This window comes from Chlorocebus sabaeus, chromosome 9 (assembly GCF_047675955.1).
Source record: "Chlorocebus sabaeus isolate Y175 chromosome 9, mChlSab1.0.hap1, whole genome shotgun sequence".
Lineage (NCBI taxonomy): Eukaryota > Metazoa > Chordata > Mammalia > Primates > Cercopithecidae > Chlorocebus > Chlorocebus sabaeus.
In genome coordinates, this window is record NC_132912.1 from 135,684,241 (window position 1) to 135,709,014 (window position 24,774).

General features: G+C 58.4%; 2 protein-coding genes across 4 annotated transcripts in view; both read left to right on the top strand.

Moving 5' to 3' along the window:
• Positions 1–20,415, top strand: part of ADGRA1 (adhesion G protein-coupled receptor A1) — a 41,958-nt gene extending 21,543 nt beyond the window's left edge. For 2 of the 3 annotated variants that reach the window (XM_073019482.1, XM_073019483.1), the window contains 2 exons: positions 17,112–17,210; positions 18,148–20,415. In XM_073019482.1, the coding sequence (XP_072875583.1) occupies positions 17,112–17,210; positions 18,148–19,330 (1,282 nt within the window). In that variant the 3' untranslated portion in view covers positions 19,331–20,415. Of the gene's footprint in view, positions 1–12,099; positions 13,721–17,111; positions 17,211–18,147 lie in introns of those variants that run through there. The other variant, XM_073019485.1, reaches the window with a different exon arrangement.
• LOC140712434 (uncharacterized) lies at positions 20,383–21,846 on the top strand. The gene is made up of 2 exons (XM_073019486.1): positions 20,383–20,952; positions 21,257–21,846. The coding sequence occupies exons 1-2, from the start codon at positions 20,383–20,385 to the stop codon at positions 21,353–21,355; spliced, it is 669 nt and encodes a 222-aa protein (XP_072875587.1). The 3' UTR covers positions 21,356–21,846.
• Positions 21,847–24,774: the final 2,928 nt, after the last annotated feature.

The window sequence follows — 24,774 nt, forward strand, 5'->3', positions numbered from 1 at the left end:
GAAGCAGCTCCACCCCCTCCCCTCTCGTCCTCCATGGAACCAGCCCCACCCCCTCCCCTCATAGCCTCCATGGCCCCAGCTCCACCCCTTCACCTCTCGTCCTCCATGGAACCAGCTCCACCCCCTCACCTCTCGTCCTCCATGGAACCAGCCCCACCCTTCACCTCTCGTCCTCCATGGAACCAGCTCCACCCCCAATGTCTTTGCAGCCAGCAGCCGGCACTGCTGTCCCAGCATTCGTGTCTGGGTGGTGGACATTGTGCCAAACTCTCTACCTGCTTTCCCAGAGGAGGCCACACCTCCAGGCCCAGGAGTCTTCCCCACCTCTCCTGTCCCTCCTCCTCTCCCAGCCCCACTCCCTGGACCTCATTTTTCCTGCTCTGTGGACTGCCCTGACCCCAGCGGGCCTCCGTGCCCTTTTCTCAGCCTCCTGCTCTGCCACCTCCACACCACCTGGATACTTTTTCTCCCCGGCTGGAAGCCTGACTACCTGCCCCCACGACCACCCCCCAGACCCCCCATTGCTGCTCAGCTCTGGCTCAGAGCTTCCTATCTGCCCCTTCCTGGCCTCGCCTGCCCTTTGGGCACTGAGGGTCAGTCCTTCCAGTGGGATGGGCACCTCCCATCTCCACTCCAGTCTCCTCCCTGCACCTCAGCTTCCTCTTAGGTGAGACCCCTGACCCTCTGCCTGGTGCCCACCAACTATTGCAGAGCAACTGTCCCCTGACCTCTCCTCCCCTAGATGACAATGACGGGAAGGTCCCTCCTGCTTCGTATTCTCCAGGCTTGGCATCCAGCCCCTCCTGGTTAAATGTTGAAACCAGAAAGAGACAAACGTCAGGGATGTAGGAAATATGTGTGAAATTGCCTCCATGCTCAACTGGGCTGGATGTGTCGATGGAAAGCAATCAGTTTCGTATTTGTTCTGACGCGTGGGTGAGCAGCACACTGCCCGTCAAGCGGTGTCAGGCCCCACAGCCTCTGCACACTCAGGGAGGGGCTGGAAGGACCCAGGACTCAGCAGTGGCAGCGTTTCTGGGTGTGGTTTGTCTCCACAGAAGGATCCACCACAGGGTCAGCGAGGGAAAAGGCGTCCGGCAGAGACCGAGACTCCAAAGTTCTCCCGGGAGACGGCAGGTGGGGAGGACCCACACAGAGCCTGCTCCTTCCTCCAGCAGCAAAACGCAGCAAAGTGCTCCGCACTTCTGCCCAGGAGGCCGCTCAGGCTCAAGCTCTGGGTTCTTGCTGGGACGGGTCACTCCTGTGTGCTCTGCCAGCTCCACTGGCCACAGCTACGGATCCTCACACTCCGGCGGGAAGGCAGGTGCCGCCATCAGTCTCAAGGTTCATGCAAACAGCCCAGGCTGCTGTAGTGCTACATCCCTGTAGAGCAGCCTTATCAGGCAGGGACGGGGGGAATGTGTTGAAAGCCACTGATCCAGGCCCCTGCCACGGCCCCGGAGCTGGCCCTTCTGCAGAGCAACACCGGGCTGCACAGGGTCGAATGTTCTTGAATCCACCGTTTCTAACTATATGGGTGAGAAGAAAGAAAGGCTGAGAGAGAGATTCGGTAAGAAATATAAAGAAATACTGGAAGAAAAAGAATAAGAGCAAATATGATGTACCCTGAGCTGATCCTTTCTACACAAAACAGGAGCCAGCAGCCTGATGCCCGTGTCTGAACGATTAGCCTGCTTCCTCTACACCCAGATCTCACAATCCAGATTTGTTATTTTCCAGAATTCCGTTTTGACCTCTATTCAGCCCCTTCCCCTTCCTTGTCTTTAGTTTCCTGCCCAGTCCCTTTGCCACAGAGTGATGTCTGCCTGGGGCCCTGGACGCAGGTGCTACTGGATAATTCAGTGATCCCCGGTCCCCAAGCACCTGCTCGGATGTGAGCAGAGCCCACTGAAGGGTTGTTTCTGCATCCTTTAAGTGGAAATGTGGCTGAACTGGGGAGGTTTTGGGTAGGCTGGGCCTCCTGCCCACCACGGGCACCTCCCCTCCTAATCGTGCCAAGCCACATGCCTGCCATGGGCACCTCCCCTCCTAATCTCGCTGGCCACCTGCCCGCCATGGGTGCCTCTTCTCTTAATCCCTCCATACCATTTGCCCACCATGGGCACCTCCCTCCTAATCCTGCTGGCCAGCCCACTTTGAGGAAGGGCCTCTAAATAGACTGAACTTTCCACATTTTCTGCTCCCACTGCCAGCCAAAGGGAAGCCACTCCAGAAACAAGCAGAACTTTTATGATTTCACAGGTGCTCGGGGGCGAATTCCCCATTCAGCAAAGAGTAATTACATCCTAATTTTGCAATCTGCCCACCCTTTCTGGTCAAGTGCACCAAGCTGTGTCGGTTATTTGAGGTCTGTGGGGTGTGTCGGTTATTTGAGGTCTGTGGGCTGTGTCTGCTATTTGAAGCCTGTAAGTTGAGTGGGTTATTTGAGGTCCGAGGGCCATGTCAGTTATTTGAGGTCTGTGGGGTGTGTCGGTTGTTTGAGGTCTGTGGGGTGTGTTGGTTACTTGACGTCTGTGGGGTGTCGGTTATTTGAGGTCTGTGGGGTGTGTCGGTTATTTGAGGTCTGTGGGCTGTGTCTGCTATTTGAAGCCTGTAAGTTGAGTGGGTTATTTGAGGTCCGAGGGCCATGTCAGTTATTTGAGGTCTGTGGGGTGTGTCGGTTATTTGAGGTCTGAGGGCTGTGTCGGTTGTTTGAGGTCTGTGGGGTGTGTCGGTTACTTGAGGTCTGTGGGGTGTGTCGGTTGTTTGAGGTCTGTGGGGTGTGTCGGTTATTTGAGGTCTGTGGGGTGTGTTGGTTACTTGAGGTCTGTGGGGTGTGTCGGTTATTTGAGGTCTGTGGGCTGTGTCAGTTGTTTGAGGTCTGTGGGGTGTGTCGGTTGTTTGAGGTCTGTGGGCTGTGTCGGTTTGGAATTCCACTGGCACCGAGACACTTGGATTCTGTGTCACAGCCCGGCTTGCTGAGGACGCCTGCTCCCACCTTTACCCGCCTCGAAGCCTCCCCGGTGCTGGCCAGCCACAGAAGGACGCTCGTCCCCACCCCATGGATGAGTGCTTTCCTGGGACTCTCAGCCAGGAACCCCCTCTAGGCCACAGGGCAAACTCTGGAGACTGCCTTGGGCTTGGGACCTGACCGTGGCCACGCACTGGGCCTGGCTTGGACCCCACAGGGCTGAGGCCCTCGGGCTCTGGGGCCCTGGGAATGGCCAGTGGGAAGCATCCACTCCCTCCTGTTCCATCTGGAATGCATGCCCGAGGCCAGTCCTCAGGATGAGCTGCCTAAGGGCGGGCAGAGGTCACAGGCCAGTGAGCAACCTGGTGCCTGCCACTTCTAAGAATGTGGGTTTACATGGAGAAGGCAAGGATGGGGGTGGGTGGGAGGCAGCCGAGGGAACTTTGTGCTGGGAAAGCCCTGGAGGGAGCAGCTCTGAGGTCTCTGCGAAGCAGTCCTCCCTCCCTTTCGCATCTCCCTGTGGACGCTTGGACGTCAGGCCAGGAAGGGCTCGGGCCTTCCAGTTGACCCTCTAGTCCAGCCCTAAGCTTTACAGATGGGGAAACCGAGGCCCCAGAGGCACGGAGGCTCGCCCAGAGTGCTGGCCGGGCCACCAGGACCTGGCATCTCACACTCTGGCCGTCCCCTGACTCTGTAGACACCGTGAGTACCTCCCCCTCCCGCTGGTCCTGTTGTCTGCTGACAGCAGCGTTGGTTGAGGATGGGAGGAGGGGCCACGTGGCACAACCCCTTCTCCACCCCCAGGAGTAGCACCAAGCCCAGTGCCAGCCACTTAGCTCCCCTGAGCAGGAGCAGAGGACACTGGAGCTTCGAGGGCAGAGCAGGACACACCGCCACTGATGCCTGGGTCCAGTGGTGGCCCCTCGAGGCCACACGTGGCCTGACATCCTGGAACACAGGCGCTCTTCACAGCAGAAGTGATCCTGCAGACCCACCCGTGGGTACCCACTACGAGCGGACACAGCGACAGTGCTATGGCGTTCAAAGCATCTTGTCAGTCATGACGCATTCTCGGCTCGTGTCTGGAGCCGGGCATTGTGGTGCCATCTGCAGGGCACGGCTGGTGCCTGGGACAGTGGCGCTGTCCTTCTCCACCTGACTGCTGTCTTGCCAACCCGCCTTCCTCCTGGTGCCCACGGCGTCGTCCTCCATCCATCCTCAGCGGTGATCGAATGCAGAGGAGCCCAGGATGCACTTCCGAGGCTGCCTGTGACTTTCCGGAGATCCTTAGACAAATGGCGTAAATGGCTCTTGGATCCTAGCAGGAATTCTCAACCTGATTTCTCTGAATTCAGAAGTCACAGTTAACTCAGAATGCTAACCGGGCCAGGGACCACCATCTCACAGACGGGTCTCGTGTCCCAGGGAGGTGAGGGTGCCAGGGCTGTCTCCTGAGGTATCTGCTACCTGCCCCTGCACTGCCCGCTCCCCGAGGCCGCGTCTGCACATGCGGTTTCCTTGGCTCCTTCTGCTCCTGGGCGGCGCCAGCCTCGGGTCCACACCTGGAATCCACCGTCTTTCCTGTGACAAATGGCCTCGGCGCATCGAAGGCCCCCTGGGGCCGCAACCTCCATGAGTGCGACTGGCTGGTGGGGCAGTGCTGCTGTCCTGGGGACGTGCTTCCCGTGGAGAGGCGGCCAGGAGCCTGGGGGGCTTTGTCGAGGGGCTCTGGAAGGGCTCAGTGGTCAAACTTCAACATGCACCTGGGCCTCACCCATTGCCTGAGTGGGGCTGTCCCGAGTCCACCCCCAGCTCCTGAGCCCTCCTCACCCCTCGGTCTTCCCCTGGGCGGGGCTGGCACAGGCTGGGGTCCTCCACATCATCTCCGGCAGGGCAATGGCACACAGGCTCTGCCCAGTGGTCAGCAGCAGGCACGGGCAGGCACAGGGAGGAGGCAACCCCAGAGTAAAGGGAAACCGACAGGGCCTCTGCGCCCGCGAAAGCTGGGCCCTGGATCTGGCCAAAGAACGGTCCTCATGAGGCCACAGCTGGACTCAGCCTAGAGGCCTGACCCCAAAGGACATGGTGGATCGGGGGTACCCTGAGAAGGGCGGCCCCCAGGCCTGGCCCATGCTTGGCAGAAGGGTGTGCAGCGCTGGTCAGCTGCCTCCTTGAAGACGGGGGGAAATGAATAATCACAGGTGGCTCCCCGGGAAGGAGCCCAGGACCCCACAGGCACTGTGAGGACTCAGCACAGCCAAGGACCGGCTCATGGCGCTGTCATCCCTCCTGGGCCCCTCGAACCACCCACTGCTGGGACCCTGGACACGTGGGCTGCAAGTCTCCAGCCCTCACTGTCCTCAAGATGGCCATGTCCCCTCATCCTCTGAGCTGCCAGGGCCACACATCAGACCCAGCCCCGAGACACCACTGCCAGGTCCTGGTGTACTACAGCCCCCAACCCCGCCCTGCCTTCCAGAGACCCTGCCCCAGGGGAGAGCTGGCGCTCTGCTCCAGCATCTACCCAGCAAGACCCTCTCCCTACCTGATCCCTCCCTCTTACCCCTCCCCCTTTCCCTCCCTCCTTTCCCTCCGCTTTCCCCTCTCCCTCCCTCGACTCCTCCCCTCCCCTCCTCACCTTCCATGGGCTCCAGGTCAAGCCCAGGGCTAGATGCATGCCTGGCCACCCATGCCGCTCTGCAGGGGCACTCCTGGTGGAGCCCAGGCCCGCTGCCGCCCTACCCTGGGCTGCTGCCCAGTGCAAGGCCATACTGGACAAGTGTGGATTGGGTGAAAGACACAGTAATGAAATGTGGTAAAAATGCTCCTGGAAGCCCAGCTGTCGCCTTCCACAGTCCCTCGGCCTTTGGGGAATCCCAAAGCTCTCAGCTCCTACACGGTCCAGGCTTTGTCAGTGCCCCCCACCCCCCTGCTGCCACACACGGTCCCTTCAGGGCCACCACGGCCGCTCCAGCTCCCTCAGTCCCTGTCTGGTGGGCGTCCCCTGGCCCTGCCCAAACCCTCCTCCCACCCAGACCACACCCAAGGCCGCCCCCAGCCGCCCCGCAGCACACCCAACCCCCCACAGGCGTCCTCTCCCTCCGGTGTGGCAGCCCTCAGCCCTCTCATGATGAAGAGCCTCCGACACCCAACCAGAAATATGGGGCAGCCTAAGGAGGGCCCCCTTCCTTTGTGGTGGGGACACCGCCGATGGAACCCCAGGCTTCCTTCCTGTTGGCCACGCCTCTTTCTTTCCTGCATCCTCTCCTGCCCATCAGACCCCACCCTCTGGTCAGTTCCGAGTCAGGCCAGGGGTGGGCAGGCCCCTGGAGCAGAGGCTCCTCTGGGAACCCAAGGCGAATGAGGAACGCCAGGATAGTGTCAGCAGACAGATGCAGGTCTGACCCCGGTTCGGGACAGAGGACGGGGAGGGTAGAGGGTGGTGGGGATGCTTTTCACCATCACTGTCCCCATCCAGTCACCGGCGCAGCTTGTGGAAGGTGGCCTCGGTCGGTCATGCTCTCTGTAGTGGAGTCCAGGGCTCAGTCCCAGGTGCTCTCGTGGAGGCACAGTCAGAAGGGGGAAGGTGAAGGTATGAGCCAGCCAGACGCCAGTGTCAGAGCACCCCAAGTGAGGGGTCAGTGCCCGGCAGGAGCTGAGAGTCACATGCTGTCCAGAGTGAGGACTGCTGGCCGCCCTCCTGCGAGTGGACAGAGGGACACAGTCCAAGGCACAGAGGCAGCACCCAGAGTCCACCCCTGCCCACTGCCTGGGTCCGAGACCCGAGAACTGTGCACACAGAGCAGGCACCTGCCCAAAGCCTGGCCTGAGTGAGTGCCCAGGGTGCCCAGCAAACACCCACGGAGCAGCCAACTGACGGTGCATCCAGCCTGGAGCCCCACAGAGGCCAAGCGCTCAGTGTGGCCACACCAGACCTGCCCCCTGGGAGGTTCCGTGCACTGTGAACGCAGCCAGGGCACGGCCCGGGAGATTGCCTGGGCTGGGAGGCCCCAGGATCAGGCCCTCACTAGCCCAGGCACCTGCTCAGGGCTGGTGCTCCCTGGTCTTACCCCTGGAGCTCAGGCCATGGACAGTCGAGAGGAGATTGGCAAGGGTCAGCTCAGCATCTGGAATGGGCCTGGAGAAGGGGATCGACTGTGTCCCTAACCTCAGCCGAGTCCCATGTATTCCTGGGTTCTGCACACGTGGCCTCAGTGGTTGAAATAACGGGCAGCCAGCAGTGACTTAGAGACACGAGACTGGCTACAAGGCCACTTGCAATCTGGTGACTTCATTCTGGGATCCTGGGAGGAGTCCCTGCCAGGCCCAGCTCCCCTGTCACCCTAGTTGCCAGCTCCAACCAGTGGCCAGGCAGCAATCATCCCCACCCGTCCCTTCGCCCACACGCTGGTCGTCCTCCTGTCCTGTCCGGGACAGCAGGTAGGGCTGTGGCCAGTTGACTGGTAAAGCTGTGTTTGACGGTGGAGCCTAGGAGGGAATGAGCCAGCTGATCAGGCCAGCCAGGTGAGCCCTGTGGGGAGCTGGACATGTCCCCAGGCTAACACCACTGCCCCCAGTCAGCACTGGCACCAGCTTCCAGATGATTCTCTGGTCTCACCGTCTCCAGGAACTGCGGCCCCACCAGCCTCTTCCTGCCTCATTTCCCAAACTCCCTTTTCATTAGAGAGCAAAACCCCTTGAGGACCAGCAGCTGTATGGTCCACGGAGGCCTCAGGTAACAGTGCCCACAGGATTTTTAAGTTAAGGTATGTACATTGTTTCTTTAGGCATAATGCTATCGCACTTAGTCAACTACAGTACAGTGTAAATACAACTTTTATGTGTTGTATTAGTCCACTGTCACACTGCTATAAAGAGTTACCCAAGAGTGGGTAATTTATAAAGGAAAGAGGTTTAATTGACTCACAGTGCCGCATGGCTGGGAGGCCTCAGGAAACTTACAGTCATGGCGGAAGGGGAAGGAGAAGCAGCACCTTCTTCACAAGGAGACAGGAGAGAGAAGGGAAGAGCAAAGGGGGAAGAGTCTACTATAAAACCTTCAGTCTTGTGAGAACTCACTCAATATCATGAGAACAACATGAGGGAAGCCACCTCCTGATCCAACCACCTCCCACCAGGTCCTGCCCTCAACACATGGGGATTACGGGATCACAGTCTGAGATGAGATTGGGGTAAGGACACAGAGCCAAACCATATCATGTGCACTGGGAAACCAAAAAATGTGTGTGATTCACTTTATTGCAGTGTCTGGAACTGAACCTGTACCATCTCTTCAGTGTGCACACGCATCACACACACATGCACTCACACACCACACACACGCATTGCATACATGTGCACGTACACTCATGCAGTTACATCACATGCACTCACACACACACCACACACACAGACACTTGCACCACACACGTGCACACTCAGGCACTTACATGCACTCGCACACCACACACACACATTGAACACGTGCATATTCAGGCACTTACATGCACTCACATTCACCACACACATACACTTGCACTACACACATGCACACTCAGGCACTTACATGCACTCACACCACACACATACACACACTTGCACTGCACACGTGCACATTCAGGCACTTACAGGCACTCACACCCCACACACACACACTGCACATGTGCACACATAGGCACTTGCATGCACTCACACCACACACATACACACTGCACACGTGCACACTCAGGCACTTACACACACTCACATCACACACACTCTTGCACTGCACATGTGCACACTTAGGCACTTGCATGCACTCACACTCACCACACACATACACACACACTGCACACGTGCACACTCAGGCACTACATGCACTCACACTCACCACACACATACACACACACTGCACATGTGCACACTTAGGCACTTGCCTGCACTCACACTCGCCACACACATACACACACTTGCACTGCACACATGCACGCTTAGGCACTTACATGCACTCACACTCACCACACACACTCCTGCATTGCACACGTGCACACACACTCATGCACTCACACACTCACATCACACTTGCACGCACACCCACAAAACACCGCACATGGAGCACAGCTCAAGTCACAGCACCGGTGAAACTTCAGCTAAGCGTAAACTGAGGCAGGTGTGGCAGAGGAGGCCATGACCATGACCTGAGGCCTTCGCAGACCATACAGCCGCTGGTTCTTTATTGCTAAAAAAAAATGCTAGTGACTTCCGCAAGTCATAATCTTCCTGCGGGCAGAGGGTCCCGCCTCGATGTGGACCGCTGGGGCTGACCAGGGTGGTGGTGGCTGAAGGCTGGAGTGGCTGTGGCAATTTCTTAAAATAAACAACAATAACGTTTGCCACATTGATTTTTCCTTTCGCAAAAGAGTTCTCTGTAGCACGAAGTGCTGTTTGATGCATTTTACCCACAGTAGAACTCCTTTCAAAACTAGAGTCATCCCCTCAAACTCTGCCACGGCTTTGTCAACTCAGTGTATGAAATATTCTCAGTCCTTTGTTGTCATTTCAGTAGTGTCCACGGCATCTTCACCAGGAGCAGATTGATCCCAAGAAACCTCTTTCTTTGCTCATTCATAAGACGCAGCTCCTCTTTGGTTACGTTTTACTACGAGACTATAGCAATGCAGTGCCATCTTCAGGCTGCACTTCTAATTCTTGGGTGGCCAGGAGCAGTGTCAACTAGCAGCAATATTTTGAAAAGAATCTTTTTGAGCAATAGGTCTCAATAGTGGGCTTTAAATATTCAGCAAACCATGCTGTCAACAGATGTGCTGACACCAGGCTTTGTCGTCCTCTTACAGAGCACAGGCAGAGTAGATTGAGCATCACTCTTAAAGGCCCTGGGATTTTCAGAATGGTGAATGAGGATCGGCTTCAACTCAAAGTCCCTGGCAGTGTTAGCCCCTAGCAAGGGCGTCCGCCTGTGCCTGGAAGCTTGGAAGCCAGGCACAGTCTCCTCTCTAGCTGTGAGAGTCCTAGAAGGCATCTCTTCCAGTAGAAGGCTGTTTCATCTGCGTTGCAGATCTCTTGTTTAGGCTAAGCGCTGTGGCTCATGCCTGTAATCCCAGCACTTTGGGAGGCCGAGGCAGGCAGATCACCTGAGGTCAGGAGTTCAAGACAAGCCTGGCCAAGACAGCAAAGCCCAGTCTGGACAAAAAAAAAAAAAAAAAATTACCCGGGCGTGGTGGCGGGCACCTGTAATCCCAGCTACTGGGGAGGCTGAGGCAAGAGAATCACTTGAACCTGGGAGATGGAGCTTGCAGTGAGCCGAGATCACGCCACTGCACTCCAGCCTGGGTGACAGAGCAAGACCCTGTCTCAAAAAAAGAAAAATCACTCTTGTTTAGTGCAACCTCCCTCATCGCTATCCTGGCCAGATCTTCTGGAGAACTTGCTACAGCTTCTCCATCAACACTTACTGTTTCACCCTGCACTTTTATGTTATGAAGATGGTTTCTGTCCTTAAACTTCATGAACCAACCTCTGCTAACTTGGAGCGTTTTTCCTGCTGCACCTCTCTCGGCCGTCATAGGGTTAAAGAGAGTTAGGGTCTTGCTCTAGATGAGGCTTTGGCTTGAGGGAATGTTGTGTCTGGTTTGATCTTCCATCCAGACCATTAAAACTTGCTCCACATCAGCCATGAGGTTGTTTCACTTTCTTATCATTCATGTGTTTGCTGGAGGCAATTTTCTTCAATACTTTTCCTTTGCATTCACATTGTGGCTGTTTGTCACAAGAGGCCGAGCTTTTGGCCTGTCTCTGTTTCGACATGCCTTCTTCACTAAGCGTAATGATTTCTAGCTTTATAAATAAAGCAAGAGACGTCCAACTGTTCCTTTCATCTGAACACTTAGAGGCCATTGTAGGGTTATTAATTGGCCTAATTTCAATATTTTTGTGACTCAGGGAATAGGAGGGAGATGGGGAACAGCCAACCCGTGGAGCAACCAGATCACACAGGACATTTACCCACTAAGTTCACCGTCTTACACAGGCGTGGTTTGTGGTGCCCCAAGACAGCTACCATGGAAACCTCAAAGATGACTGATCACAGCTCACCATGACAGACATAGTAATAGCGGTAAAATGTGACATATTTAGAGAATTACCAAAATATGACACAGAGACATCAAATGAACACATGCTGTTGGAAAAATGGCCCTGATGGACTTGCTCAATGCTGGGTTCCCACAGCCTTCACCTGTGAAAAACGCAGGACCTGCAAAGCCCAGGTGTACCTGTGCATGTGTGAGTGCCTGTGCGTGTGGAGGGCCTATGCATGTAGAGTGTGCCAGTGTGTGTGTGAGTGTGTGTGTGCGTGGTATGTGCCAGTGTGTGTGTAAGTGTGCATGTGTGAATGTGTGTGCATATACGTGTGGTGTGTGCCGGTGTGCATGTGTGCATGTGTGTACGTGTGTGCCTGTGCATATGGTGTGTGCCAGTGTGCACGTGTGTGCCTGTGCATGAATGTATGTGAGTGTGCATGTGTGCCAGTGTGCCAATGTGTGTACATGTGTGCCTGTGCATGTGGTGTGTGCCTGTGCGTGTGCCTGTGCATGTGGTGTATGCCATTGTGCATGTGTGCCTGTGTGTGTGTGAATGTGCGTGTATGTGCCATTGTATGTGAATGTGTGTGCTTGTGCATGTGATGTGTGCGTGTGTGCCAGTGTACATGTGAGTATGCATTTGTGAGTATGTGTGCTTGTGTGTGTGATGTGTGCCAGTGTGCATGTGAGTGTGCATGTGTGCCAGTGTGCATGTGGTATGTGTGTTCCAGTGTGGGGGGGCATGTATGCATGGAAGTGTCATGCAAGCAAATGTGTGTGCACATGTGAGCATGCATGTGGTGTAAGGAGAGGTGCAGCATGGAGGCAGAGGCAGTGCCACCCGCCTGAGCCCAGAGATGCAGTGTTGGTCTCAGAGGGGCTGTCCTGGGTGGCACCTGGGTCCGGGACCTTTTTGCTCGGGCTTTGATGGTGCCACTGCACCTGGGGAGAGGTGTGAAGCATCAGCCATGGCGGGAACCGAGCCATGGCGGGACCACACCCATGGTCTGAATCCTTGCTCCGTTTCCCCATGTCCCAGCGTGCGTTGATTCCGACCATCGGCTCCAATCAGCAGCGGGCAAGTGTGCCAGGAGGGATCACAGAGCCGGCAGCACCCAGGCGGGGCACATACTTCTATGGATGGTTTAAGGCACCCATCCTCACGCCACATCCGCACCATGGCTCCTCCGAGGCTCCCCAGTCACCCCCCGTGAGCAGCAGCATGTGCATCCTGTATCTGTGAGTGGCTAGGGTTCACACACCTCTGGGGCCGCACCACAAGCTCAGTGGATAAAGCAACTCAGGGGGATCATCCGACAGTTGAGAGCCATAAGTCCAAAATGGGCCCCGCTGGACCGACATCGAGGTGTGGGCAGGGCTGCCTCCCTCCCCCCGGCACCTTCTGGGGCTGCCTCGGCCGCCATCACTCCTGGGCTTGGGGCCTCCTCCACCCTGAAAGCCAGCAGCCCTGCATCTTCTCTCCACTGGGATTTCTGCCCTGCCTCTTAAGAGGACCCCAGTGATGTTGTCAGTCCAGCCAAACAACCCAGGACAGTCTCCGCCCTTCACCAATCGCTCATTTAACCGCACCTGCAAAGTCCCTCTTGACGTGTGAGGTGAAACCTTCACTGGTTTCAGGGAAGAGAACATGGATATCTGGGGGCGTTATTCAGCCGACATAGGACGGAGCTCCTGTTCTCCTGTGCGACGCTCATCTACCTGCCCCGGCACTGATGGTCACTCCTCCCTCACTTGGCCCTGGGTCACGTGGCGGTGCACTCAGGGCTGGTCCCGGGCTCTGCAGCCTCCCCGGCCAGGCCACCCTCCCCAGCTCTGCACCCGCCCTGGCCAGGCCACCCTCCCCAGCTCTGCACCCTCCCCAGCCAGGCCACCCTCCCCAGCTCTGCACACTCCCCGGCGAGGCCACCCTCCCCAGCTCTGCACCCTCCCTGGCCAGGCCACCCTCCCCAGCTCTGCACCCTCCCTGGCCAGGCCACCCTCCTCAGCTCTGCACCCTCCCCATCCAGGCCACCCTCCCCAGCTCTGCACCCTCCTCGGCCAGGCCACCCTCCCCAGCTCTGCACCCTCCCCATCCAGGCCACCCTCCCCAGCTCTGCACACTCCCCGGCCAGGCCACCCTCCCCAGCTCTGCACCCTCCCCGGCCAGGCCACCCTCCTCAGCTCTGCACCCTCCCTGGCCAGGCCACCCTCCCCGGCCTCTGAGCAATGTGCTCTGCTGTAAGTCAGCTCCCGCTTTGCTCCTCTGGACACCTCTGGGTCAGGTTCACAGCTCCCAAGGGGAAGCCATTAGGATTTCATCGAGATTCAGATCCGCCCTCCCTTTCTAGAAACCTTCATCTAACGCAGCCGTTGGCCTGAGCCCCGGAAATCATGTAACCCGGAGATGTTCCAGTGAGTGGCCTGGCATGGCGAGCCACTGTCCCGACACTGGGCACCTGGGCACAGAGGAGTGGCTGGACATTCCTCGACGCCCAGAGTCCACCTGGGGTGTAGATGGGATTCTAGGTAACAGAATACGACGCTTGAGTGACAGACGCGTCAGCGCCCAGAGGAGGAGGACAAGCTGGACCCCCACCCTGACTGGGGCTCGGAGCCATAGGAGAGGGTGTTCCCAGCTGCCAGACGGGCAGGAACCACTCCCCGGACACAGGTGGGCTGAGGCGGCTGTGAGTGGCCCACGTCGGGCGGTGGTTGGTGGATGCTGGACCCAGCAGAGCCCCCCGCCCCGCCCCAGCCCCGCGCCTGCGAGTCCACGGCAGTCGCTGCCCAGCGGCGGCGGCGAGAAAAGCGGCGGCCTCCAGCGCCCTCTGCCGGCCGACCTGCGCTGCGCGTCGGGACGGAGCCCGGAGCCGGTGGTCCTGGCAGGCAGGGACCGTCCGGGCAGGCAGGGCCGGGCACAGACAGACCCTCCCACAGGCTGCAGCGGGCGGCGTGTCCTCTGAGCAGCTGCCAGCAGCTTCTCCACGCCCGCTGCAGGACACTGGGGTCCTCAGGAAAAGACCTGCAGCTACAGGAAGGCAGGGGAGCTCACGGTGCTGCATCCTCTGGCCAGACCCAGGCAGGGCCTCCGGGACACGTCAGCTGCTCCATCATCCAGCCTTGGACGCGCAGAGGCCACTGCTGCAGGCCTTCTTGCGGGCTCCTTGTGGGTAACTGGGGCCACGGGCCACAGAGGAGCGTGGCGGGCTGGCCTTGCTGCACAAAGCGCGCCCTGAGCCGTCCCTGTCACAGCTGTGCCTGCTGAGGATGCCAAAGGGGACTTCAAGGCCAGAACCTGTAGCTCCGTCTCCTGCAGAGGGTGGAGGGCTGGCTCGGAGACAGTGGCCTCCTGTGTGTCCAGAGCGGGGTCTAGGGGATCCCTGTGCCTGGCAGCAGCAGGACCCTGGGGGGTTTTCTGTGCCACCGTTGACTGTGGGAGCAGAGCAGAGGTGCCCGTGCTGACATCACAGGCCGGCCAAGTGTGGACAGCTGAGCCCAGGCCCTGCTAGAACAAGCTCTGGATGAGACTGTCCCGGCAGGGTCCCCGTGGCCTCTATAAGAAGTTGGGTCTGCTTTCCCACTCCGTGTCCTGTTTTGCCACCTGCGGGCTTCACAGCCAACTCTTTGCCAAAGTCATGTGTGGCTCACTCCTCCGTCTTCACCTTCAGAGAAACACTGGCCTTTATTTCTCCCGGGCCCCCGCCCCGCTCGGCAGGAACAAACCGCCAGACTGGCTGGGTGACAGCGCAGGGCAGGTTTCTCCTGCTTCCCATCCAGTGGGGTGGTTGGACGTCTTCTCAGAAAATCAAAGGACTGTCTCTGGTCCGTCCCGCACCACAGCTGTGTGCCGTGGGTCCGTCCCGGACACTTCTGCATCCATGGGCCCCTCTATCTCACTGTCTTATCATCGACTTTGCCTGGCATCGGTGTCACCGCTGTAGCTCTCTTAATCTCACAGTTGGCATTGCATGGCTTTTTCCAACCAGTTACTTTCAACCTACTTGTGTCTTATATTCAGTGTTTCTATTCTAGTCATCATGTTCCATGAGCTTACTATCTATCCTGATAATCTCTGCCTTTGGATTGGAGCTTTTAGCTTGTTAAAATTAACTGGAATTTTGATTTGGTTGGATTTAGTCTACATTTTACTCTTTGTTTTCTGTTTTTACCACTTTAAGTGATTGTTTTGCTCTTTGGAATTCTTCCATTTCTCCTTTACTTCCTTCTTTTGGATTATTTTAACATTTTTAAAATTTTCGTTTTAATGTATCTATTAGTTTTTTTGTTTGTTTCTTTGAGATGGAGTCTTGCTGTGTCACCCAGGCTGGAGTGCAGTGGTGCGATCTCGGCTCACTGCAACCTCTGCCCCCCGGGTTCACGCCATTCTCCTGCCTCAGCCTCCCTAGTAGCTGGGAGTACAGTCACCCGCCACCACGCCCAGCTAATTGTTTGCATTTTTAGTAGAGACGAGGTTTCACCATGTTAGCCAAGATGGTCTCAATCTCCTGACCTCGTGATCCACCCACCTTGGCCTCCCAAAGTGTTGGGGTTACAGGCGTGAGCCACCGCGTCCAGCCTAGTTTTTACCTAGTTTCCTATGGTTGCTCTAAGGGATTAAAATCCACAACCTTTCCACATCCTATGTAGAGTAAAATTGTTCTCTTCATATAACACGTTTATAGAAAACTTGCAGCTGTATAGGACTGTTTCCTGCCTCCCAGCTTTCCTCCCACAGATGGTGGGCACAGCACCATCCCCACATACCCTGCACAAGGTGGTGCCCAAGTTCTGTCTTGAAACAGTCATTGAAAGAGGGAGGAAATCAAGAAGGGGGGGACACAGCTTTTCTATTTATCCCTCAGCGTTTCTGGTGACTTCCTTCCTTCCGGACAGTCCAAGTTCCCCCAAGCAGCCCAGGGGCTCCCTGCTATTCTGATGAAGTCCACAGCTTGGGCTCCCAGCCCAAGGCCCACCGTGCAGGTCTGGTTAGGGTTTTCCACAGGTGCGGTGCCTGGGGTAGTGTCCACTACCCCTCCACCATGAATAATTTCAGCTAACATTTCCTGAAATACACGTCCATACATGGCAAGTGCTCTTAGTTTTATTTTTATCAGAAAGTGTCTTTATTTCATCTTTATTTCTGAAGGAAATCTTGGGATATAGAGTCTGGGAAGCACAGGTTTCCTAGGGGGGTCCCCGAGAACTACCAGACCCAGGGCCACCCCTCCCACCCCTGCACCTTGGAGCCCACTGAACGCGTGGGGCAGGGGTCCGTGGCCGACCTGGGTGTTCCCAGCAGCCGGGGAGACAGCATCCATGGGGGATGGTCTCTGAGCCGGCCCCTAGGTCACCCATGCTCCATAGGACTGGCGGCCAGGGGGTCTCATGGGTCAGGCCAGGGGCTGGAGGTGGTGAGCAAATGCACCTGGTCTGGGACACACAGCATCATGCATGGACCCCTGGGTGCCCTCAGCACGATTGCCAGGCCCTGCAGAGGGGAAGGTCAGCCCCTGCCCTGGGCTTGGGCCGCGCCTGTCAGGATGAGACTGCCCCTCCAAGGCAGGGTTCCTGGGTCTGACAGGGAGCAGAGACTTCCGCCTTCCCAACTTCTTCCCCTGAGGCTAAGCGGGGCTTTAAAACTGTTTAAAACGGGGCACCACGGGTCACTGGCCACGCGCACTACCCGTGGGGAGGGGCCATGACCTGGAGGCTCAGTGGGACACGCAGCTCCCTGTGTCCCCACGCCGCCCCGGGGAGCGGTCCCGCCTGCAGCCAGGGGCTCCCTGCAGCTGCAGAGAAATCAGCAGCTAATAGAGCTCTCCCGGGGCCCACCTGTTCCGGGACCTGGCGAGGGCCCTCTCCAGGCGCAGAGGCCCGCGGGAGGCCAGGCGAGGCCGGCACAGGCTGCTCAGTCAGCGGTCGGGGGTCGGGGGTCTTGGTCCCCTCCTGCTCCGCCCGCGCCCGCCGCTCTCCCTTGCCCCGCGGAGTGGGGGAGGGACAGCGCTGTCCCCGGAGGATGCAGGCAGCGACTGCAAGGGGGTCAGTGCCTTCCTCTCCGGCAGGTTTTACCTCGTCAGTGGAGGGGTCCCCTTTATCATCTGTGGGGTCACGGCTGCCACGAACATCAGGAATTACGGGACAGAGGACGAGGACGCGGCGTAGTGAGTACCGGGCGCCCAGAGCTGGGAGTTGGGAGCAGCGGGTGGGCTCTGCCCGAGGTCCCTCCCGGGCACCTGCAGTGGGGGAGACCAGGACGAAGCAGCAAGGCCTGGGCCTGGACCTGGGGCTCGCCCAGAGCTGCGCCCATCCCAGCTCGCGCCCCCGAGGAGTGCGCAGTGCCCCCTCCTCTCCCAGGGACCCCAACCTAATCTTTGCCTCTGGATGAGTCAGGCCTGGTTAGCCTTCTATGGGAGGGGCCTGGGGACAAATAGCGATTTGGCAGCAGCACGGAGCTCAGCTGAGAAGGGAAACCCCATAGAGTAGAACCAACCCAGCCGTCCCGCCATCGGTGCCCAGAGCCAGCCTGGAACCCCTGATTCAGGCCCTCAGTTCCTTCTGTGGCCCCAGGATGGCCCGCCCGCCTGCCCTCCGCCTGGCCCCACCCACCCGGCTCCACCTCCACCTGACCCCGCCCACCTCACGCCGGCCACGCCCACCCGGCTCCACCCCCTCGCCTGGCCCCACCCATCCGGCGCCGCCCTCTGCTCAGCCCCGCCCACCTAGCGCTGCCTCTTCCTGGCCCCACCCACCCCACACCGGCCCCACCCACCCGGCTCTGTCCTCCCTGCTCCTGCCCACCCAGGCCCACCGTGCACCTGGCCCCCCGCCCGGCTCCACCTCCGCCCACACCTGGGACACTTTCCTGGCTCCCCGACCTCCCAAGCTGGTAGGGCCAATAGGGCCCCGTTCCCATCCACACTCTCAGCGACTCTAGAAGCGCCCAAGGCCCCCAAGCCGCAGTTGTGCAAAGCCACTTGCTGGTCCAGGCGGGTGCGGGGCCCTTTGCTCTGCAGGAGTCCTGAGTCCTGAGTCCTGAGTCCTGAGTCCTGAGTCCTGGCCGTGCTGGCCCAGCTGACGCTGACGTGCGTCTCCCCACAGCTGCTGGATGGCCTGGGAGCCTAGCCTGGGCGCCTTCTACGGCCCGGCCGCCGTCATTGCCCTGGTCACCTGCGTGTACTTCCTGGGCACCTACGTGCAGCTGCGGCGCCACCCAGGGCGCAGGTACGAGATGCGCGCACAGCCCGAGGAGCAGCGGCGGCTGGCCACGCCCGAGGGCAGCCGTGGGATCCGGCCCAGCACCCCACCCGCACGCGATGCCCCTGGCGCGTCGGTGCTGCAGAACGAGCACTCGTTCCAGGCACAGCTGCGCGCTGCCGCCTTCACGCTGTTCCTGTTCACGGCCACGTGGGCCTTTGGGGCGCTGGCGGTGTCCCAGGGCCACTTCCTGGACATGGTCTTCAGCTGCCTGTACGGCGCCTTCTGCGTGACACTGGGGCTCTTCGTGCTCATCCACCACTGCGCCAAGCGCGAGGACGTGTGGCAGTGCTGGTGGGCATGCTGCCCACCCCGCAGGGATGCCCACTCCACGCTCGATGCCAACGGGGCCGCGCTGGGCCGTGCCGCCTGCCTGCATTCGCCGGGCCTCGGCCAGCAACGGGGCTTCGCGCACCCACCGGGACCCTGCAAGATGACCAACCTGCAGGCCGCACAGGGCCACGCCAGTTGTCTGTCCCCGGCCACCCCGTGCTGCGCCAAGATGCACGGCGAGCCACTGATGGCAGACGAGGCACACGTGCACGCGCAGGAGGAGGGTGCCTTCGGGCACGACCCCCACCTGCACGGATGCCTTCAGGGCAGAACTAAGCCGCCCTACTTTAGCCGGCACCCAGCAGAGGAGCCCGAATACGCTTACCACATCCCGTCCAGCCTGGACGGCAGCCCCCGAAGCTCGCGCACAGACAGCCCCCCCAGCTCTCTGGATGGCCCAGCAGGGGCACACACGCTGGCCTGCTGCGCCCAGGGTGACCCCTTCCCCATGGTCAGCCAGCCTGAGGGCAGCGATGGGAGCCCTGCCCTCTACAGCTGCCCCACGCGGCCGGGCAGGGAGGCAGCACTTGGGCCTGGTCACCTGGAGATGCTGCGGAGGACACAGTCCCTGCCCTTTGGTGGCCCCAGCCAGAACGGGCTGCCCAAGGGTAACTTGCTAGAAGACCTGCCGTTTGGCACCGATGGGACTGGCAACATCCGAACAGGACCCTGGAAAAATGAAACTACTGTGTAGGCGGAGCAGGGGACACAGTGTTCCTGGAGGAGCTTCAGAGCAGAGCGGGGGGCCCATCTGCCACATGAGGTCACTGGGGGCACCAAAGTGACCCCACCTTTCGGAAGCAGTTCACACCCCTGCCCCTTCCTTGTGAAAGACCTCAGCGGGGAAAAGCTCTGGGCCACGCCCACTCCTTTTATCCCAGTTCCATGTGCTGGTCCCTGCACAAGGTCATCTGGTTTCTGTCCTGTGGCCTCCAGTCCTGGGGCGCCCCAGAGGCAGAGCAGGGGATTCCATCAAAGGACCCACCCAGACCCCAGCGTGGCCCTGCCCGAGATGCTGTCCATGGAGTCCTGGCTTCCCCTGGTGTGGCCAGGCGGGGCCGAGATCGCAGCAGGGGGCTGCCCTGACCTTTCCCAGTGTTCAATGTGTGTGTCTTGCATTCTACTCCGGGGTGGTGGTGGTGGCAGGTCTGTCCCCAGCATTCTCACCCTGGGCAGAATCCTTGGGACCCACTACTGTCATGTGTCTGAGCCAACCCTGCAGCTTCATGGGACCCCTGCACACCTCTGCCCACTCAGTGTCCCCTGTCAACCCTGTCCTTGTCATAGCCCCAGCCCTGCAGGGCTGAGAGCACCACGGATGCTGCGGGCTGCAGCCGTGCTCTGGACTTTGGGGATGGCTGTCGGCCTCAGAGTGCCAATGGGGTGCTCTCAGGGGCCCAAGCCTTGGGAAGATGCCCAGACATCCGTTAGTGAAGATTCGACTTCCAAAACCAGCCACCGTTGGGACTGGATTCCACTCCAGTATAGGCACTTGGCAACAAGGTTTATTCCAAAAAGAAGAGGGGCTGGCAGACGGGACATTCTCATGGACAAAATTCCTTTCCCTTTTTCTCATCTCCATGAACATCTGGGCACCAAGCCCTGACTCAAAGGACAGATGTGGATGACAACAAGCCTTCTGTGAAAGCAAGTGGCCCGTCCCTTGGTGGAAGGGAGTCCAGAGGGCCGTGGGTGTGAAACTGTACACAGTTTTCCCTCCCTCCCTCTCTCCTCCTTGTCTGTGACATGTGTTCACCCACACACACACACGCACACAAACACGTGCATATCGCACACGTATACATACACACAAACGTGCATATCACACATACAATGCACAAACACATGTGCATATCGCACACACACACGCACACAAACACGTGCATATCGCACACGTATACATACACACAAACGTGCATATCACACATACAATGCACACATGTGCATATCACACACATACGCACACAAACACATGTGCATATCGCACACGTATACATACACACAAACGTGCATATCACACACATACACATGCACAAACACATGTGCATATCACACACATACACTCACAAACACATGTGCATATCGCACACGTATACATACACACAAACGTGCATATCACACTCATACACTCACAAACACATGTGCATATCACACACACACACGCACACAAACACGTGCATATCGCACACGTATACATACACACAAACGTGCATATCACACATACAATGCACAAACACGTGCATATCACACACACACACGCACACAAACACGTGCATATCGCACACGTATACATACACACAAACGTGCATATCACACATACAATGCACAAACACGTGCATATCGCACACGTATACATACACACAAACGTGCATATCACACATACAATGCACAAACACATGTGCATATCACACACATACACTCACAAACACATGTGCATATCACACACATACACTCACAAACACATGTGCATATCACACACGTATACATACACACAAACGTGCATATCACACATACAATGCACAAACACATGTGCATATCACACACGCACACACAAACACGTGCTTATCACACATATACACGTGTGCACACACAAACACATGTGCATATCACATGCATACACACGCACGCAAACGTGCATGTCACATACAAACGTGCATATTGCACACATGCACACATACACGTGCATGTCACACACATACACATGTGCACACATAGTTAACACACACACGCACCTGCCATGCACATGTGTGCATACACGTAGCGGTGTGTTTTCCAGCCGCCCACACACTGGGTTTTCATTGGAGAGTGTTTCACCCTGCAAACGTCCATGTCAGCAGACTCGTGGGTGCACTCTGCTATCCGGTCGGGAGGTCTCATCAGGTGCAGAGCCTCCCTAACGTGCACCTCCGCGAAGAGGGCTGTTGGAGAGTGTTCCCGGCGCCTGCTCGGTGGAAGGGCTGTCTGGAGGCTGGTACTCAGTATGTGAGTATGAGGAGCCCCACTTCCCGGGGTGTTGGTAAACTTGACCGTGACGCTGTAACCCACGGTGTGCTCCTCCCAGCAAACCCCGTGTGTCCTTACAGGTCAACCAGACGGGCCACCGGATGACTGCCAGGCAGCTCTGCCTCTGCCTCACCTTTTCACCTGCTTCCGTAGCTGGTGTGAACCCGAATCCCCATGCTGTGCTGTGTACACACTGTAGGTGCAGAACTGTCCACACAAAAATACAGTCTTGGCATCGTTGGTTCTTTGTGAGGCTGGTTAATAGCATCCCCGTGTGTTTTTCTCACCCTAGATGGGGGTAGAGGGACACCTGAGCGTGTGGCCCCCTTCTGTGTCCTGGATCCCGGGGCGGGGCTGCTCTGCCTGGCCCCTCCAGCCCCTCATGAACTTTCTGCCCTCAGTGCTCCTGGCTGAGCAGAGAGGCCTCCCACCATTCAACCAAAGAAAGTCAACATTAAACATTAAACCTCTGTGTGTTTCTATACTGACTTAGCCTCGTGAGTCCACTTGGGACCGGTGTTGGGCCATATCCATTTGCACGTAACATTTTGGAGTATAAGCATCCACAGCCTGACCACCCCAAAGGGCTCCTGGCTCAAAGTCAGCTTCCACCAGACCACGGAGCCAGAGCCAGACCCCGCGTTTCGCATCTGACTTTTGTGCCACTTCCTTCCTTGAGTGTGCCTGGGTGTTGGATGGGATGGAGCGTGGGTGCATGCCGACCTGTGTGGGCATGCTCATGTGTATGCGTGTCAGATGTAATGAAGTGTGGGTGCACGCTGGCCTGTGCGGGTGTGTGTGCCTGTGTGCCTGTATGTCTGCGTCTTGGATGGGATGGAGCGTGGGTGCATGCCAGCCTGTGTGGGTGTGCTTGTGTGCCTGTGTGTTTGTGAGTGGCATGTGGGTTGTGTGGGTGTTGACGTGTGTGTGAGAGTGTGTGCCTGTGTGGTGTGCAGGTCCCTCTGTGGGAGTTGTGTGCACACATGCACGTGTGTTTGAGGGTAAGTGTGCATGTGTGTGCATGCTCTTCAGAGGAACAGCGTGAGGCGGCCCCTCCACCCGGCCTCTGGGCTGGTGTGTCACCTACCACACAGCAACACCGTGATGACTTTAGTCAGCTTAAAGGACTAGGAAGCAGAGGCCGCCTGTGCCTCCAGACCCTGACAGTTCTTCTCTGGAGCAGTCCTAGCTGAGGAGGCCTCCAGTCCTGGGAGACACACACACAGTGGCGTCTGCTGCGTCTCCCGCGAAGGCCCCGACAGGGCTCAGATCTGGGCAGCTCTGTCTCTGAATGAGCTACCCCTGCAGGGGCTTCGGGCAGCTAAGGAGCCCCCACAGGGTCTGTGGGGAAGGGTCTGGGTCGGGGCCCACAGGCTTCACCTGCCTGACCGGGACTGACGGCAGCTGCAGGAAGCCTGTGTGGGGACCCTGGAAGGAGCTCGGGGCCCTGCCCTGATGTGGTGAGTGCACCCCACATGCAGAGACCGGCTGCAACAGGCACTTCCCCACCTACCCAGTGCCCAGATGGTGCCTGACCAGTCCTGTCACTTGCCCCCTGACCCTTAGTGCTTGCATTTCCCAGGGGACGCTGTCAGGACCAGTATAGGCCTGAGCTGGAACAGTGGGTGTGTTCACTGCATGGGGACCGTGGACCCTGCTCCCCCGTGTGCCCCGTGGACCCTGCTCCCCCGTGTGCCCCGTGGACCCTGCTCCCCCGTGTCCCATGTGGACCCTGCTCCCCCGTGTCCCCCGTGGACCCTGCTCCCCCGTGTCCCCCGTGGACCCTGCTCCCCCGTGTGCCAGGTGGACCCTGCTCCCCCGTGTCCCCCGTGGACCCTGCTCCCCCGTGTCCCACATGGACCCGTGGACCCTGCTCCTCCATGTCTCACCTCGCCACACTTCCCCTCCACTGCGCTGCCAGGGTTTGCACCAAGCCCAGAGGCTTCCACAGAGCCGTTACCACACAGGCAGCTTGGGGTGGAAATCCTGCCCGCCGTACTCAAGGCCAAAGACTGTTCTGTGGCCTTTGAGGCGGGTGGGGTGGGGGTACTTTGGGCAGGTGGAGGCCGGCCCTATGTCTGCAGGGGCAGCGTGTGCACAGGGAGGCAGGGGACAGAGGAGGTGGGGAGAGAACAGGGTGAGCACTCCGTGAGGACAGACAAAGTGCTGTGAGGCCAGGTCAGTGGTGGGGTAGGGGCGGGGCCTGGTGGGCATCCGGGAAGGCTACTGGGGACAGGGACAGAGAAGCCAATTTGGAGGGTCCCTGGGGCCAAGTCTGAACAGGCATCTGAGTACTGTCGTTGTTCAGGGCAGGCGGAGCAGGAGGGGCATAGGAGGGCCTGGCACACGTGAGAGGCCTGTCCCTTGGGCCACAGTTAGAAGACCAGTGTCTCCCAGTGAGACAGGTCAGGCTACAGGGGCTCAGCGGCCAGACAAGCCCCTCATGCCCACCGTGCCGGCTCCTCTGGGCCCAGAGGGAGGGCTGCTAGGTGAGCTGGGGCCCAGCAGGGCAGCTCCCACCACCCAGTGCTTGCTGGCTGTCCAGGCCTCCTGGGGGCTGCAGGGCCAGAGCCTGAGCACAGACATGGCTGCCCACAGACGGTCCTGCACGGACCCAGGACCCCGGACCCCAGGCTGCATCTCCCCGGCCACAGATCTGCAGACGGCTGAATTCCAGAGGACAAGCAGCGCAGCTCAGGCCCAAGTGGGCGCGGACTCAGACCTCACACTTCTGTCCTGTGTCCCAGGAAATGACCAGGGCTGCCAAGGCCTGCATTTCCTTTCCACTCCCGTCCCAGGATGTGGGTACTGGGGAAAACCAGTGTTAAGAGGACCCTCTTAAACTCACTCTAATTACTTCTCTTCTACATAAATACCAACAACTTCCCTTGTAATCACAGCAGACTCCATACTCACAACTCCAACCACACCCAGCATAGCCCTTCAGGGAGGCCTGCAGCGCAGAAGCAGCAGCAGAGGCACCCAGAGCTCACGTCCCTCCTTTCCAGCCTCCCCCAGTCTCTTTCAGACGTGGTCACTGAACAAGCCACAAGAGGATACAGGGCTGACCACAGCCAGGGACATAGCGGGTGAGTACCGTGTCTGTGCCCTGGTTCAGAGATTTCTCCAAGTCCA